Source organism: Cinclus cinclus, chromosome 11, assembly GCF_963662255.1.
Source record: "Cinclus cinclus chromosome 11, bCinCin1.1, whole genome shotgun sequence".
NCBI lineage: Eukaryota > Metazoa > Chordata > Aves > Passeriformes > Cinclidae > Cinclus > Cinclus cinclus.
Genome location: NC_085056.1, coordinates 2,350,191 through 2,367,998, shown reverse-complemented (window position 1 = coordinate 2,367,998; position 17,808 = coordinate 2,350,191). Strand labels below are relative to the sequence as shown.

Here is a 17,808-nt window from a genome sequence, read left to right as displayed (position 1 = left end):
GTCCCCTGCATGAGGGGCACGTCGCGCTGGGGCCTCCCGAGGTATTTTTGGATGGTGAGGAGTGAGGGCACCGGGCATGGCAGGCAGCCAGGACACAGGGCTGTATCTCCCTGAGGCAGAGCAGGGGCTGGCAGGGGTATCAGCCAGGACACCTGGCTCCTGTCCCTGTCCCTACCCCTCCGCTCAGACCCTGAACACCCAGGGGAGCCCCAGCATGGCTGGGGGAGCTCGAAGGGGTACGCCAGCACCCACCCAACCCCGGGGCGTTGTTGCCCCGGCCGTGCCAGCAGCAGGACGGATGGATCTATTGTGTCGTGACAGACGAGCTGTTTTATCGCGGAGAGGGAGCCAGCGCCAGCCGTCAGGCTGACCCCGCCGGCGGGCTGAGGAGAAACAGAAGAGGGCTTGTATCATCCAGGGGGTCAGAGGGCACGGAGGCAGCCGGGCCCCCCCTGCGCTCCCAAATTCCTGGCATGCACGCCCGGGCAGGCAGCTGTGTGGGCCCCTGAGCCGCAGGTGGGGGGCTGGCAGGGTGTGGGGACAGACACCCCCCCCTCAGCACCCCCAAGTCCCTGTGCTGCCAGCCCAGTCTCCCCTTGTAACATGGGGACTGTGCCCTGACACAGTGTCCCCAAGCTGTCGTGTCCTGTCCCATCCCTGAACTGGTGTCCCCAACTGCCCCATCCCACTGCAGAAGCTGCCACGACAGGGGGACACAGATGGACAAGGATACTCACAACCACCCCAGTGTCTCCCGAGCCAAACCAGCGACCGGGGGGTCACTGCTTTTCCCATGCCACCCCAAAATCCTGTGTCACCTCCATGTCAGGGCTCTAGTGGGACGTGCAGGGTGGCATGGCGATTGCAGCCATGACTCACATGGAATTAATTGGAAATCACATCTCCCAGGCCGGAGCAATGTCCCAGCACAGTGAGATGGGGATGTCTGGCAGGACCTCACTCCCTGCTCCCAGCAGCAGAAATTCTGTGCAAGGACTAAGCAATGCTGCCTCCCCCAAAACTGTCCCCAAGACTCACATCCATCTGGGATCAATCCCAGTGGGCTGACATCCCTGGCATTAGGCATGGCCAAACTGTGGGGGCACTATGGTGACAACCACATGGGTCAGAGCCTGTCTTTGCCCCCTCTCCCCAGCACTGGGGGTCTGTGTGGGCCAGTGGGGAGTAAATCCCCCCTGGAACCTCTCTGAGCTCCCCATCCCTTCCTGCCCTCCCTTCCAGCAGCCTTTGTGCTGCTGCCGAGCCGGCACCTCCGGGGTGGACGCATTAAGGCAGCACAAAGCAGAGCCGAGAGGCATTTCGGGTGCAATTTTCCCTGCTCCATTATTGACAAACAAGCTGCTTTGTGCAGGTGATGCCGAGGCCAGTGCAGCAGCTGGGACACTGTGCCACGCCATGCCAAGCCGTGCCAGATGGACAGCCCCACTCCTACCCCGCAGCCCTCCCATCCGCCACATCTCAGGTCACCCAGATCTATGACACTCCTGAAAACCAAAGGGGGAAGAGGCGGGGGAAGCTCTCTGGGTTGAGCAGTGGTGCCCAGGCCGGCACTGGCATTGCCAGTGGGCAGCCCCTTTCTCCCGGCCGGGGCGGCTGGGCACAGCGTGCGGCGAGTCTGTCGTTAGCGCCGTGCCAAACCCAAAGTGGCTGCTTCGGAACGGCAATCCAATAAAAGTGCTACTTGTCTATTTATCATCCTCAGGGCTTTTTATCACAGTGCAGATGGCTGCTACCTTCGCAAGGCACAGCAGTGTGCTGGCACGCGCCCGCCGCACAGAAGCTCGGGCGCCGCGGAGTCTGTGCGTACACCTGCGAGGAGCCGGCGGCCGCCTGCTCCAGAGAAGCCGGCCGGGAGCCGGGCAGCGCCTCCTGCCAGCACCACAGCACCCCAGGACATGCCAGGTCCCTGCCTGGGTGGTGTTTGCACCGGGCATTGGCACCAGGGATGGGCATTGGGCACTGGGAATTGGAATGGGGCACTTGCGTGCTGGGGATGTCGACCGGGCGTCCACACTGATCATTTGCACAAGGTGTTTGCATGGCACATTTGCATCAGGGATGGGCGCTGGGCATTGGTACTGGGTATTCCTCATCCCTGGAAGTGTTCAAGACCAGGCTGAACAGGGCTTGGAGAAATATGGCCTACTGTAAGGTGTCCCTGCCCAGGACAGGGTGTTGAAATGAAGAGATCTTTAAGGTCTCTTCCAACCCAAAGCGTTCCACAATTCCATGATTTGCACTAGGGATGTTCACGAGGTGTTGGCACAGGGCTGTTGCAGTGGGCACATTCGCTGGGCACCTGCAGGGGGTGTTTGTTTACACCAGGCACCTGCACCGGGCTTTTGCACTGGGGGTTATTAGCGGGCGTTCCACTGGACACCCGCAGCCTGTCATTACCGGGCCGGGAGGGCTGTGGGCAGCAGCAGCAGCAGCAGCGGCAGCAGCGGGCACAGGGCGGTGGGTGGGAGCCGCTGGAGCAGGTGATTAAAGCTGTATTAAGTGTCTGTCTGCACGCGGGAGAAAACACACCTAATTATCCAGCGGAGTCAGCCGGGAGGGAGGAGCTGCCCCGATCACAATCGCGTAATGATGTGGAACGCAGGGCCAGGCCTGGCGCGGGCCATAATTAAAAGGCAGCAAAGCCAGTATTGCAACGGTGGCAGGCAGCGGGCAGGGTCCCAAGCCCACAACCTCTTGGGAAAAGGGAATCACAGATCCATGGGAATCCCTCCTCAGGGAGCCCACTCAGATCCCCACTCCAGTCCACGTGCACCGTGGCCTCGAGCCCCAACTGTTCGTGCCAAATCCCACCTGTATGGCACATCACCGGCGCACTCCAGCAAAGCCACCCGGGTGCCAGGACGCGGTGCCAGCACCCCCGCCCTGCCCGCAGGCACGGGGCAGGCACCGCCGTGGCACCGTTGCATGGGCGTCAAGCACGGCCCGCTGCGCAGAGGCGATGCCAGGACACGGAGCCCTGGCGCCGCTGGGACAGGCGGCGGCGAGGCGGCAGGGGTGGCCAGCTCCACCTCTTGCACAGGAGCCAAAGCCGCCAACCCACGCCACAGCTCCCCGAGCGGGTCCGGCGGGTCAGGAGCGCCCCGGGGAGACGCCGTGTCGCCCTGCCTGTGCCCGGCATCCACAGCGCCGCTGCAGGGACCCCACGCCCGTGCTTTCCCCTGGTCCGGCTGCCCCAGCCGGTTGGGAAGCGGCCGGGCTTGCCCGGGAATGCCGCTTGCATCAGCCCTGGCCTGGCTGGCACCACCGGCAGGCGGGGACGTGCAGTGCCGGCAGGCAGCACGCTGAGGTCAGGCCGTGGAGAGATGCAGCGGGGGTAAGGGCATCCCTGGTAACACCACAGGGACCCCCCACAACCCTTGGGGTGGTGGCACAGGGGACACTCAGAGGGGCAGTGACCACCCACCCCATCTCCCTGTCATTCCAACGGCAGGACGCCGCGGTGCCAGCACTCACAACCTCATCCATGGCACGGTGACAATCTCCACTACAACGCAAGGCACGGTGGCAGGCAGTGAGGACACAAAACGATGTCCCCTCCTTCTCCTCTCCCTTTTTCTCCTTCTTATGTTTTTTTTCCTCCAAGCTCTCCAGAACAAAGTACACACTCTACCTCTTCAAACCCACCACCATCTGTCCATCCGTCTGAGCGCCGCAGCCCCGCCGCTCCGAGCGGCCGCCTCCGAGCAGATGGTGACAGGGGAAGGACAAGCCGCTGCCACACAGGGCCTCGACGGCAGCGGGTTACAGCGGCTCCATCGGCCCTGACCTCCCGATCCTGCCCGGCACGATAATTACCCAGCGCGCCGAGCAAACAGCCTGCGCCGGGTCATTGTGCCGGACACCAACAAAGGGCGGCCGACGGCGGGACCTCCCGACCCCTGCCAGCCCCTGGCGACCCCCAGCCACCCCTGCCCTCCGCCAAAAGAGCAATAAATCAAAGAGATGGGATGGGGACAGGCTGGCAGGGGGATGGGGATGGGGACTCCCTCTCCACCAGCACATGGGTGCATCCCCAGCACCTGGGCGACGAGCCCCCCTGGACTGGTGAGGCCGTGCAAAGCATGGGGGTCATCCCCCTCCCTAGCAAAGGGGACAAGTCCCTGCTGCCCTCGGGGGTACACACAGGCTGTGTGTGTTCCCAGGCTGAGCGCAGAGGAGTGAGGGACGTTTCCTCCCCCTCCACCCTCCGGTCACAGCCAGTTAATGGGGAATTTCATGGGTGCGGCACAGCGGAGCGCGGCCGGGAACATGCCGGAGCCATCTGCTCGCAGGACCTGGGGCTGTCGAGCCGCCCTGACCTCGGCAAGGCAAACAATTTGCAGCAGCAGATGTCGCACCCTCGCTTCTCCCCGGGGGCCGTGGGTGTGTCACCACCCTGGGCTCGGCACCCCCACAGACCCCCGGCACCTCGGAGGGGTCCCTTGCACCGAGCGGGGGGCACAACCAGAGAGGAAAGGCACATTGCAGAGACCTGGGAATCTCACCGCAGGAGTGACACCCCCCAAAATGCGGAGCCTTTGGGAATCTGGGCATGGCACAGCGGCGCAGAGGATCCCTGCTCCCTCTTGGCATCCCGGGCACCACAGTCAGGTGCCATCTCACAGGCTGCCGTCCCCCTGTGCCCGCTGGCAAGGATTTGGAGAGCCGGCTGTGCCCCACAGAGCTCATACCCAGCAACCCCCCTGCCATGGCAGCAGCGCACAAAGGTGCCTGGCTCTGTCACCACCCGCAGGTAGCACGGCATGGCACGGGGGCAAAGGTGCAGGCACGGCTGCTCTGGCAGCAGATCCCGGCCGGATCCAGGCTGGTTTCCCGCAGGTCCCCGGGAGTGGCTAGCACCGGTGTCTTTCGGACTGATTAAAATTCATTCTGCATGATTTAGGACCTAATCTCGGTGAAACTCCACAGTGCTTTATTAATAGCGCATTAGTGGATAATTCATGCGTTCGGATGAAAAATCAGCCCGTGTTATTCTCCGGTGGGGTGGGGAGGGGGGGGGGAGGACACACTGTGGGGGGGACACGGGCAAGGGGAGGGGGGCACCCCACTCACCCAGCCACCCGCACCTCCCTGCTGCCGCCGCATCCCAGCGAGGCAGCAGCCCTTCTGACAACTGCCACCACTCATTAATCTTGACGAGTTTTCTGCTGAATATTCTTCCACAGGCTTTCAAACCGTTCACTAATTGCAATTAATCACTTACCGAAACAGATGTCAGGAACAATGGAATTGGGAAGTCTGGAGGCTTGATAAAGCTGTCAGAGGAGCGCGCTCGTGTGGCAGCGGGTGCCAAAAGGCGCTGGCAACACCTTCCCCTAGCCATGTGCTGGGGGGACCCGGTGACCCCGTCCTGCCAGCGCTGCATCTGTCCACCCCGGAGAGGGAAAACGCACAGAGAAGGGGCAACAGGGGGGGCTCTGTGTCCCCATCAGCCACCAGCGTATGGGATGGGGACGTGGGAACTGGTTTTTGGTGGTGGGAGTGGCACACCTGCAGGGAATACCACAGATCCCATCAGCACAGCTTCACCCTGACATGGGGCTGCTCGGGCTCTGCTCTCCGCCAGGAAAGCCACACGGAGCCCCAGCGGGGCGTCACGTCCACCGTGCCTCGCGCAGCCGACGGCACGTTCCCGTCCCTGCCAGACGCCGCTTTAGCACCAGCAGGGATCCAACAGCCTTCCCCGGCAGGCGCGCCACGCTGTTTACCCATCACACATGAAAGGTGCCGAGCTGACAGCTCCAGAGATGGGAGAGAGCTCTCGGAGACACTGATAGGGCCGAGGCACCAGCACGCCTTCGCCTCCTGCCCTTGGAGATCCCAAAGGCCACCCCACAGGTGACCCCAGCAAGGGGCAGCCCCCAGGCTTCTGTTCCCCTGCAGCTTTACCAGCTGCAGCTCTGCACAGCCCCACACCTCAGCTGCTCCCCCAGTTTGAAGACATCCTTTGGGAACAAGGTGGAGACAGGATGGGAGAGGGAGCACATTCCCAATCCTCCACGAGGCAGAGGATGCTGCTCAGCCGGAGGCCAGCAAGCACGATTAGCCAGGAGTCCCCCAGCCACTGTGGGGACACCGCCGTGGGGACACCGACACCTTCCCAGCAGGAAGAGCTCAGGGGATTGGAGCATCCTTCCGGGGCTGGCGCAGAGCGAGCCCAGCCCGGGGCTCATGACCGGCGCGGCCTCGACACATGTTACAATAAATATTCCGCACAGACACCGTTCCATATGTATGATCCGGTGGGGTGATGATTTTTCTACTGATCACTGGAAGTGACAGCTGTGCGGAGAGCAGGAGAAACAAAGGCACCGACTGCTCTCCCCGCTACACTCCGCTAGTGACATGATGGTGTGACACAGAGCGGCAGCATCTGGTGGCACGGGGACTGGCAACTGGGACAGGACGCCTGTTAGCACCCACCACAAATGGCGTGGCCACGGGGATGGGATGGAAATAAGGACGGGGTGTCAATGGGGACAGAGTGACAATAAGGATAGGGTGGCAATAGCGATGAGGTGGTCATGGGAATGAGGTGACCATGGGACAAGGGTGGAAGTAAGGATAAAGTGGCAATGGGGAAGGGGTGGCCATGGAGATGGAGTGGAAAAATGGATGGGGTAGCAATGGGGACAGGGTGGCATGGGGACAGGAATGGACACAGGATAGAAATGGGTGCTGGGTAGCAATGGGGCTGGCATGGGACAGCAATGAGTATGAGGTGAAAAGAAGAAAGGTCAACATGGTGACAGTGGGAATGGGGTAGCAGGGGGTGACAATGGGGATGGGGTGGCCATGGCAATAGGATGGAAATAAGATTGGAATGGTGATTGCAACAGGGTGGCAATGAGGACAGGATGGCAATGGGAATGGGTTGGAAATATGGAAAGGCTTCAGTGTGAATGGGATGTCAATAGGAATAGGGCAGAAATAAGGATGGGGTGGCCATGGGGATGGCTCCCATCAGCCCTCCCATGTCCCACAGCAGCATCCAGCCCCTCCATCCTGCCCTCCTGCCTCCACAGTGCCCATGGGATGGCTACCAGGAGCACCCAGCCGGCGCAGTGCCCGGCCCAGGCAGGGTCAATATTTGCATTTGATTTGCAAGCGTTTCCTCCCCGCAGATAACGGCGGGGCTGCTGAACGGGGCTGCTGCACGTACGGGAGGGAGAAGTGCTGGGTTGGGTTAATTATTAGTGAACATGCAAATTCCCCCTCCACGAGATAACAATAAACACCGTGATTTCAGCGAGATAAACAGGGCTTTAAATTTCCAGCAGGCTTTACTGGTGTAAAAATAAGCGTCCCTTATTTATTTAGCTCCTTTGAGAAACCACATCAGTCCCCAAACACAGTCTTTTACTGTCAAGCTACAGTAGAAGCCTTTATAGGCGGCGAAGATCCTGACAGCTACCCCTAGCACAACCATCTTTTATTCATGCTCATAATATAAACTGTATTGCCTCAGAAACAAAAGGATTTAACTCGCTGCTGGCCGGGTGGCAGCGGCCGAGCTGAGGTCCCTGATGGGGGCACGTGGTTGGGATGGCTTTGCTCTGATACCCTGCATATCTTCATCCCTCAGGATGCCTCCTCCTAGGGACAGTGCTGAGACAGACAGACCCCTGCTCTGATGCACCAGCACATCCATGGATAAAATAAGCCAAAATAACAATCCCCCCCCTCCCAACCTGGAGCCATTAAGCAAAGCCTCTGTGCTCTGCGGTTCCGATCCCACCCTGCCTGCACAGACACAGGAAGAGCAGTGGTTACAAGAGTGGTTCGTATTTAATAATGCAATTTATATTCCACTCTCAACATAAACTATTGTAAAGGCACACTAATGTAAAAATACATCTGGCTTGTCAATAGTTTATCTTCTGGATCTGCATCTAAATCCCTGGGCATTCTTGACTTATGGCTGCACCAGTGTCTAATGAATAAAAAGGTGCAAATTATAGGCCTTGCTTTAATGCTCATCATAAAATTAGATGATAGTTGCAAAAGCTGCATTCTCCTGCCCACAGTGCAGCAATGGTAAGCTATAAATAAAGTGTATTTAATGTATCCCAGTGCTGCGCGGAGCCAGGAAACAGTATGTTACTGCACAGCCTTCAATGGATCCGCCACCAGTTCAATGAAGTGATAACTGATCCATCATGTGAATTTATGTTAACTGTCTGCTCACAAAGTCACGGCCCCAGCACTGTAAATAGCCCACAATCCTTCCAGCCCGGCCTGCCTGCCAATAAACCTGTCACCGGCAGCCTGGGAGCAGCCACCTTAGGACACCGCAGACAAACCATTACAGCTTGGGTTTCCTCCTGGTTTTTCCATCACCGCCATGCCTTGGTTCACCAGCAGCCCAGCACCCCCCTCCTCGGGGCTTCCCAACCCCATGTGATGCTTTTCCACCTCCCTGGAGCTGTCACATCAGGGATGCTGGAAGCCCAGACGGGATCCGGGGGGCAGGCGGGTGTGTGGGTGGGATGGCTCCCGTTCCGGCGACAGGCAAATGATGGGAAAGGGGGGGACAGGCTGGAAGTGGAGCCCCTCCTGTTGGAGTTCCTGCAACAGGGTGGGATGCAGAAACTGGAGGGATGGTGGGAACAATTCACTGCATGGGGACAGAAATGTAACCTCATCGTGACTGGACAGCATCCTCCTCTGGCGGAGATGCGTGCCCCAGGGCTGGCACCTGGGAAGGACACATCCCTGAGAAGAAGTTCCTAGGAAGATGTGGTCACCAGGAAGGAGATGTTCCTTAAAATGTGGTCCCCAGGGAGAAGACATTCTCAAAAAGATGTTCCCAAGAAGCAGATGTCTTTGGGAAGGAGATGTCCCTGGGAGGATGTCATCCCCTGGAAGGAAACATCCCCAGTGAGGATGTCCCTGGTTAGGTGTCTCTGGGAAGATGATATCCCATGGAAGGACACATTCCCAGGTAGAGGATAACCCTGAGAAAATGTGGGAAAGAGATGTCCCCAGGAAGCAGATGTCTTTGGGAACGAGATGTGCTCAGGAAGAAGACATCCCTTGAAGGAGATGTCCCCAGCAAGGGGACATCGCTGGGAAGGCGTCATCCACAAGGAGTTGTCCCTGGGAAGAAGATGTCTCTGGGAAGGTATCGTCTCCTGGAAGGAGACATCCCCCGCAAGGATGTCCCTGGGAAGGTGTCATCCACAGGGAGGTGTCTCTGGAAAAGTGTCAGGAAGAGGATGTCCCTGGGAAGATGTGATACTCAGGAAGGAGATGTGTCTGACAAGATGTCTCCAGGAAGACACAGTCCTGGGGAAGATGTTCCCAGGAAGCAGATATATTTGGGAAGGAGATGTCCCCAGGAAGCAGACAACCCTGGGAAGATGTCATCCCCTGGAAGGTGACCTCCTCGGCATGGATATCCCGGGGCAAGTGTCACCTGCAGGGGTGCGTCACTGGGAAGATGTCCCAGGGAAGAAGACATCCCTTAGGAAAGAGATATCCAGCTTCAATGAGCCTAAAGCCATGGAGTCCCAGCAGTGAGAGACAGGAGACACAGTGATCCTTGGGGAGGAAGGTGGCACCCGGAAGGACACGGGGGACACCGCGCCCACGGGAAGCAGCACTTGCCATCACCTGCCTCTCATTAACGCGGTGCTGAGCAGCCCCTAATAATAGCAACAGTAAATTCTCCTACCCAATTCGGGTCCATTTCTATAAATAATGTAGAATCTTTTTATTTACTGACAGGTTGTAAAAGTATCAGTGAGAATAATGTGAAATCAGGCGCTGCTGAATAATTCATGGCAGCAGCTCTGCTCTCCCCGTCCCCGCGCTCCCCTGGCCCCGGCGTTTACACGACAGCACCTTGTGCCCGGGTTTATCTCATCAAAACCAGGACTAACGACCTGGCACTAATTCTTTATCAACAGGGACTTTTACAGTGAGGGGAGGAGGAAGGAAATAGAAAGAAATAAAAATAACCCCGGGTGCACCCTATAAAAAATGCATGGACCCATGTCCTCACCTCCACACGGAGCTGGCCATCCCTGGCTCCTCCCATCTGCAATTCCTCACAGACCCCACAGCCTCTCCAAAAATTAGTATTAATTAGCAGCCCCACACTGGCATCCTGGGGTAGCGAGTGCAGGAAGGGTGGCTCAACCCTGCTGGGACATGGGGACACTGGCACAACCCATGGGAACACCAGGAGGACTAATGGAGAGACTGGCACGACCCATGGGGACAATGGCAGGACCCGTGGGGATGATGACAGGACCCATGGGAATGATGGTAGGACCCTTGGGGACACCAGTAAGACCCATGGGGATGGTGGCAAACACCAGCAAAGCCCGCAGGGATGCTGGCAGGACTCAGGGGGATGGTGACAGGACCCATAGGGATGCTGACAGGACCCATGGGAACACTGGTAAGGCCCACAAGGGTAATGGAAGAATCCATGGGGACAATGGCAGGATGCTCCCTGTCCCCATGCCACCCTCAAGGATGCCAGCCTGGGGAAGCAAACCCCTGCTGGGGGGCAGATAACTTAAATTTGGGCAGAAAAAGCCGATCACTGGGGCAACTAATCCCTGTAACAGCCTGATCCGGTGTCCCTCATCCCTCCTGCCACTGCTGAGGGCGATGGGGACAGTGGGGACCCCCCTGCAGCCACCCCCATCCCCTCCCCAGAACAATACCTACCCACCGCTGTTTTGATGTGCGGCACAAAGCCGGGAGAGCTTTCCATGTAACATGATAAAAGCAAGTCCCCAGCCAGCACAATTATTTGATAATTCTCCCTTAACACCCATCAAATTAAAGCAATGTCCAAGGGCTGCCTGAAGTGGCACTGATAGGTATTAAACTTTAATGAGATTTAATGGCACTGCCCTACTTTTTAAGCGCTCAGGCCTACATTTATGAACATTTAATTTCCCGGGCCCTGACCTCTTTTTTTTTCCCCCTTTTCCCCGTGGCCCCCCCGCCCACCCGCCGGCACAGCTGGATTCTGTTAGTGCTGGCAGCCGCCCCGACTTGGGATGCTCGGCCAGCCCTGAGCCCATGGAAATCTCCAGGCACTGCAGGGTGAGATCTTGACTCCTGCAGGGAGCCAAGCAGAGAGGGGGAGCCCAGGGAAAAGCCAGGGAGGAAGGGGAGGTGTAGATGTGATTCACCGAGAGTGAGCGCAGCCAAATTTATGGAATGACTTAATTAATTTGCTCTTGGGATGAAATGACACTGTGGGTCCTAGTGGTTGGAGGACCTTTGTCGTGCTGCAGTGGTTTTGTTTATAAGCAGCCCTGAAAAATAAGTGTGCCCCCGCTGCAAACACACTGCAAATTTGGGGGGTCAGATCCCTCAACGCCCCCAGGGACAGAGCACAGCCCACTGAGCCAGTTTATTGCTGCCCTCTAGTGTGTAAGGGACAGCCCAGGCCTGCTGCCACTTGTCCCCCCTCCCCACGTGTCCCCCTGGCCACTTGGCCACCTAGGATGCTGCGTCTCAGGTGGGGACAGCTGACGACAAGGTACCAGAGAGCATCACCACAGCACCCCAAAACCCCACTTATGCTGCTGCAAGATGGGCACCACGGCACAGACTGGCACCAGTGACACCAGGCATCACCTCCTGCCCCACAGCATGGCAAGGCCAGGTTTGATGGGGCTTGGAGCAACTGGGACTAGTGGAAGGTGTCCCTGACCGCGGCAGGGGGTTGGAATGAGAGGAGCTTTGAGGTCACTTCCAACCCGAACTATCCTGTGATTCTGTGGTCCTGGTGGGATACAGGATGCAGCGTTTCCCTACACTGGGAGTACCAACCATGAAGAGGGGCTGCTGGCATGGGTGACCACTCATGGCATGAGGGTTAGAGAAACAGAGGCACACACCAGAGGACAGCTGGAAATGTCCCTCTCCCGCCTTCCCAGCACCCACCTCAACTGCAGGGAGCCCAGGAACAGGAATGCAAAGGCAGGGCAATAAAAGGGAGCGTTATCAAGAGCCAGCAGAGCTGACAGCTCAGGGAGGAGAGCAGGCAGGGAGGGAAAGGAACAGAAAGGGAAAAAAAAAAAAAAAAACCCACCCTTAACCCCGAGATCACTTATCATTCAGGCTGCATCACGCATCTAGAAAGTGCAGACACAAAAATGTAATGTCATAACATTCGCAGTTCAATAACCTTTGCTTCACAAGACGGCTTGAACTGTCAGAGGAGCTGGAAGGTAAATATTTCAGCACCCAGGCACTGAATGCAAAGGCATGGGGAGGGGGTCGGCCTCGGCTTTCCCCAGCTTGCCTCGACACGTTCAAATATCCCCCACTGTAAATCCCAGCCGGCGCTGGGGAAAGGCCGTGGCACGGATAAAATACGAGCAGATATAAAGCCAGACACCTTTATTGTTCAGCAAAGTCTTCCAACAAGTTATGAACCCGCAGCTTGACCCTAACCCATCATCTTGTTATACAGCGGAAACAAAAGCAGCACCGGGAGCTGGGGCTGGAGCGGGGCAGGATGCGGGTGGGAAGGAGGAAAATCCAGCCTGCCTCCTCCACGGGGGTATTTGGGTGTAATTCATCCCTAAACCCCACATCTACCATGCTCCAGGCTGCCTGTGGGGAGCAGACCCCGTGTTAGCCCCTTGCAAGGAGCCTCCCTGCCAGGTTCAAGGGTACAGAATTCCCTTGGCTGGGGTTAACAGGAGCAGGACCCAGCAAACACCAGTTAACCAGGACAACCCATGTGCCATGCAGGCAGGAGGAAGGAGATTGCACAGCCAAGGAACAACGGCTGCGGGGGGTTGGCAAACCAGTGAGGGATCCGAAGGGGAGTAGAGGGATTTCCCAATGGGGAAAATTCCCTTAACAGCACTGGGAAGGTGCTGGCAAAGGGACAGCATGGCACAGTGGGCAGCCCAAGCTGTCTACACAGCACTGTGAGCCTGGTGTCCAAACCAGCTGCATGGCACAGTATGGCACAGCACGGCGGGCAACAGCAGCGCCAAGCAGCTTGCACAGCCCTTGCGTGGCACACGCTGCACAGACCTCCCCGCTGCGTGGCACAGCTGGGGACAATCGGAGCCACCTGCCTGCAGCTGGGCTGTCTGTGCCACGGAGCACCCGGAACACCGGGGAACGGCAGCGCCAACGCTCACAGGAGAGCGGGACGCCCCCGGTGCCAAGCAGGGAGGGCGTCAAAGGGGGCACGGCCGCGGTGAGGAACAGTTAAACGGCCCCTGCCCGCACGGGGCATGTGGCAACAGGCACCAGCACACCCTGCCCAAACACCTGCTACCTCCGCGCTGGCACGGGGCGAGCGCCCGGGGCGGGCACAGCAGCGGTGGCAGTGGCGGGGAGCACGCCAGGGCCCGCAGCAAGAAGCGGCATGTCTGTGCTTGGCAGCACAACAGAGAGCAGGTGACAAGCGCGCCGGCGGTCGCTTTATTACAGGAAGCGAGCACGCAAGCATCTGACGCCGCGCTGCCCGGAGAGAAAATAAAACACCCCCCTCCCCTGCTATTAACAATCCCTCTGTGGGAGCGGGAGAAGGGCCCCCGGATGCGGGGGCTGGGTGCCCTGCTGCAAAATGATGGCCCAGGTGGCATCGTAGCTCAGCCTCCCCCCGCTGCATCACTCCCAAGGCCAAGTAAATCCCAAGAGAGTAAAATTATGTGTGTGTGCACAAACATTTTTCCTCGGCAAACACTCCCCGAGACAACAAAATCAGCCGCCCCTGCACCGGTTCCCGCGCCGCCCCGCTCCTCTGACCCAGCAATTAGAGGTAGGCATTAATATTTAAATATTGCCAGCTCGGGAGAAAGGAAATCAAATAAAACACGCCAGCGTGCCAGCAGCACATCCAGCTCCTGCTCCATCAGCCTAAAAGAGGGTGCACGGCAGCAGGAGGGGGGCTGTGCCACACTGCTGGGGACACCAGGGTATTGATGTCACATGGGGAACCCCCTTTCTGGGCCATATCAGGGTGAGCAAATGGTGGGCAAGCAGCAGTGATGCTCTTGCCTTCTCAGCTGGAGGGTTTCAAAGGAACCCCAACCCCATACTGGACACGTTTTGGGGTCCCCACTCCCTCCCATCCACAAAGCACCCTCCTGCAGGGTGCTGGGGACACACAGGTTTAGGCTGTTACCCCCCCCCGCCGAGTGTCACCCCCTGGTCCCGCGGGTGCTCGGAGGCGGCGCTGGCCCTGCAAAGAGGATTTACTGCTCAACGCAAAGGGGCTTTAGAGGCAATAACTTTCCCTCCTCTTGACTTAAATGGATTTCAAACTTCAAAAAGGATAGAGGGGGCAGGCTGCCAAGCGGCCGCCCCCAAGGGCTGACCCCGCAGGGGCTGGGGGGGCGGAGGGGGGGGCTGTGAGCCCAACCATGGCCAACGGCCGAGGCAGATAAGGGGCTGGGGGGGCCCAGAAGGCCCCGAGATAAGGCGGCCGCCGTTACGGGCGCGGGAGCTCTGGGGCGCTTCCTCCCACCCCGCGGTGCAACCGCAGCACGGTGGCGGGCTGGGGGGGACGTGGGGGGGACATGGGGCAGCTGGGGCGTGAAGCACGAGGCATGGCGAGGGCCAGTTCAAGGGCAGTCCCCCTGGCAGCTTGCCCAGGCGGCCGCTGCAGGCCAAGCTCTATCCCAGCTGCTCCTTCTCGGGGCTCAGCGGGGCTGCCCCACAGCCCCTCGGGCACCCCACAGTGGGCGACGCACCCCAGAACTGCCAGCACACGGCGGTCTGGGTTGGGTGTCTCCACTGGGCTGTGGTGGCAGAGGCCATCTGCTGCTGCTCGCAGTGAGGCCAGGCCTTACACCCGGAGCTGGCGGCAGTGCCAGGGCTCCGGGACAGAGGGAGCTGGCGGCAGTGCCAGGGCTCCGGGACAGAGGTGTGACCCGTGGCACCGTGCCCTGGTGTGGGGGAGAGCACTGCTGCCTCCCACACGGCTGGCACAGGCACAAAGCCCCCAGGAACAGCCCCTCCAAGACTCAACCTCCCACAGGCCAGACAGCAGGGTGAGGGAGAGGGCTGGGAGGCCAGAGGAACAAATACAAGAGCAGCCATTTAAATTAACATCCCCTCCTCAAGCTGTCCCTCGACTTGTACCCCCATCCCAGCCGCTGGCGTGCCAGGAAGGAATAAACTGCCCTGCGTCTTTTGACACCCCCCCTGCACCCCCCCGGCAGCCTGGCCCTCCGCCAAATCCACCATCTCCTCTCTCTGCAGCTCCCTGCCCTGCAGCCGACACGTTCACCCCCCCTGCACCGGCCAGAACAGGCCCCGTGTGTGCACACACAGGAGCACAGCCCCAGCAGGACGTGCAGGCACACGCGCCCCATGTGCCCCCAGCCAGGGGTCACCGCGCTCAGCGCGCAGCGCTTGACACCCTGGCGTTGTGCAACGCTCACACGGAGTGTGCTCACATCCAGCCCCCCCATTGCACAACGACCCCCCAGCTCCGCGGGACCCGCTGGCTTCAGCTGGCCAGCCCTGCCAGGCCGCCGTGCCCGTCAGTGCCCGGCAGGTTACACAAACAGGCTGCCAGGCTCACACGCAGCCGGGCGCACGCTCGCCTCGCTCACACCCACAAACCACACGGGCTCACCCCGGTGCTCGCCGGCGCACGCGCGCCCTTGCAGGAAGAGGCGCTGGCTTCCCGCTGGCTTTTCCCTCCATTAACTCCCTCCCTGGATCTGGATCCCGCTCGTGGCCCCCAGCAGCACCCATCCCATGGCTTTGTGCCCCCAGCCACGGGAGGATGGGGATGAGGATGAAGGGGCACTCCCCCCTGCTGCTCCAAGGGCTGGCAGTGGGTGTTTGTCAAGAGCTTGTGGACAGATGCTACCGATGGGGCACTCGGCAGATGTCACCCACTGGGGACTGGCACCCATGTCACTATGCAAAACAGACACAGGCACTAGCAGGGCACGGAGAGCTGGTGGCCCCAGGGTGAAGGGCACGGCAAGGCAACACAGGCGGGGCTGGAAGAGCCAGGATGGAGCAGGGCAATAAAGGCAGAGACAGGCGAGATGCGGGGGATGCAGCATCACCCTGGCACAGGGTGCGGTGCCCGGGCTCCCCATGTCCGGCTCAATCAGCAACACGGTCCCTTCCCCAGCTCTGGCAGTCCTGGGTGTCCAGAAATACGGATATATAGCAATGGAGGGTGGGTAAACTGAGGCACAGCCCCACACTGCACCCTGTGTGCCTCCATCTAGAGTGGGACAGGAAGCAAGGCAAGGAGAAGGGTCAAGGTCAGGGCCACCAGGTGTCTTGTCAGCCATGGGAAATGACCCCAAGGGTCTCTATGGAATATGGGTCACTGGGACTGAGCACCTCAGCTGACCCCAGACCGTGAGGCTGCAGAACCCAGAGGGTCTCATCTCTCCACAACATTCCCCAGCTGGATCCTCAGCTCCAAAGCAGTCTCCAGTTTCCACACCATGCAGTCCCCCAAAGGCCAGGGTGACCTCTGTCCACAACACCACAGGGCACCTGAAGCTTGGGGTGACCTCTGTCCCCACCACGATGAGGTACCCCTCCACCAGGGCAACCTCCACTCCTCACACAACAGGGACTTCCAAGCCAAAGGCAACCTCCGTCCTCCAGGCCACAGGGTCCCCCTGCCTCAGGGTGGCCTCCATCCCCCAAACATCAGTGTCCCCCAGAACCTCAGCATGACCACCACCCTCTATGTCATGGGGTCCCCCAACTCTGGGGTGACGTCAATCCGCACACAGCAGGGTCCCCCGAACTCCAAGGTGACCTCCATCCCCCACATCACAGGGACCCCCCAACCCCAGGGCAACTGTGGGGTCTCTCAACCCCCAGGGTGACCTTGGTCTCCCAAAACATGGGTTCCTCCAGACCCAGGGTGACCTCTGTTCCCCTTACAACAGGGTTCCCCAATCCAGGGTGACTTCATCCCCCATACCATGGGTTCCCCTAAACACAAGGCGACCTCTTTCCCCTTAGACCATGAGGACCTCCAACTCCAGGGTGACCTCCATTCACCAAACAACAGTGCCCCCAAATCCCAGGGCGTCCTTCCCCTCTATATCATGGGGTTCCCCAACCCCAGGGTGACCTCCAACCCCACACCACAGTCTCTCCCAGCCCCAGGGTGACCTCTGTCCCCCAAACCACAGGGGTAACCAGCAGAGGGGCTGGAGTGGTGGTGGTGGGGAGGGGGGGGGGGGGTGGAAACGCAAGCAGCACGATCACACCAGCCCCATCCCACCCCTCCAGCACAACTCCCACCCGGAGTGGGGAGAACCCCGCTGCCCCCTTCCCACGGCGCTGTTTTGGGGGGGGGGGGGGGGGGGTCCCCATAGAGGGTGGGGGGGGGGGGGGTGTCACTCACCCGCGGGCCGCGCCGTCCAACGGGGGCTGCGCTCCTCCATGGGCAGCGCCGGAGGGAGCGGAGCGGAGCCGAGCCGAGCTAAGCTGTGCCGAGCCTTCCCCCGCCGCTTCCTGCTTCCCTCGGCGCCCGCCCGCCGCCCCGAGAGCCGCACGGCTGGAGCGTGACTCACCGGGGGCCGGGCCGGGCCGGGCCGGGCAGGGCAGGGCAGGGCAGGGCAGGGCAGGGCGGCGGGGGCGGCCGGCACCGCGAGCCACGCGCGGGGGGCTCCCAAAACATCCCAAAAGGGATGCTGGGCAAGGGGCGGAACCGCCCACCTGGGATTACCCTCCCCCCCCCCCCCCGCCCCCCCAAGTTTACCGGGAATTTGAGGTTCCCCCAGTGCGGGGAGCGGGGGGGTCCCGTGGTATAGCAAGAATTAGGGTGAT

General features: G+C 59.9%; 1 protein-coding gene across 4 annotated transcripts in view; it reads right to left on the bottom strand.

The window, feature by feature from the left end:
- Positions 1-17,474, bottom strand: part of GSE1 (Gse1 coiled-coil protein) — a 61,821-nt gene extending 44,347 nt beyond the window's left edge. For all 4 annotated transcript variants that reach the window (XM_062499796.1, XM_062499799.1, XM_062499798.1 and 1 more), the window contains exon 1: positions 17,384-17,474. In XM_062499796.1, coding sequence (XP_062355780.1) covers positions 17,384-17,423 — 40 coding nt within the window. In that variant the 5' untranslated portion in view covers positions 17,424-17,474. The remainder of the gene's footprint in view (positions 1-17,383) is intronic.
- Positions 17,475-17,808: the final 334 nt, after the last annotated feature.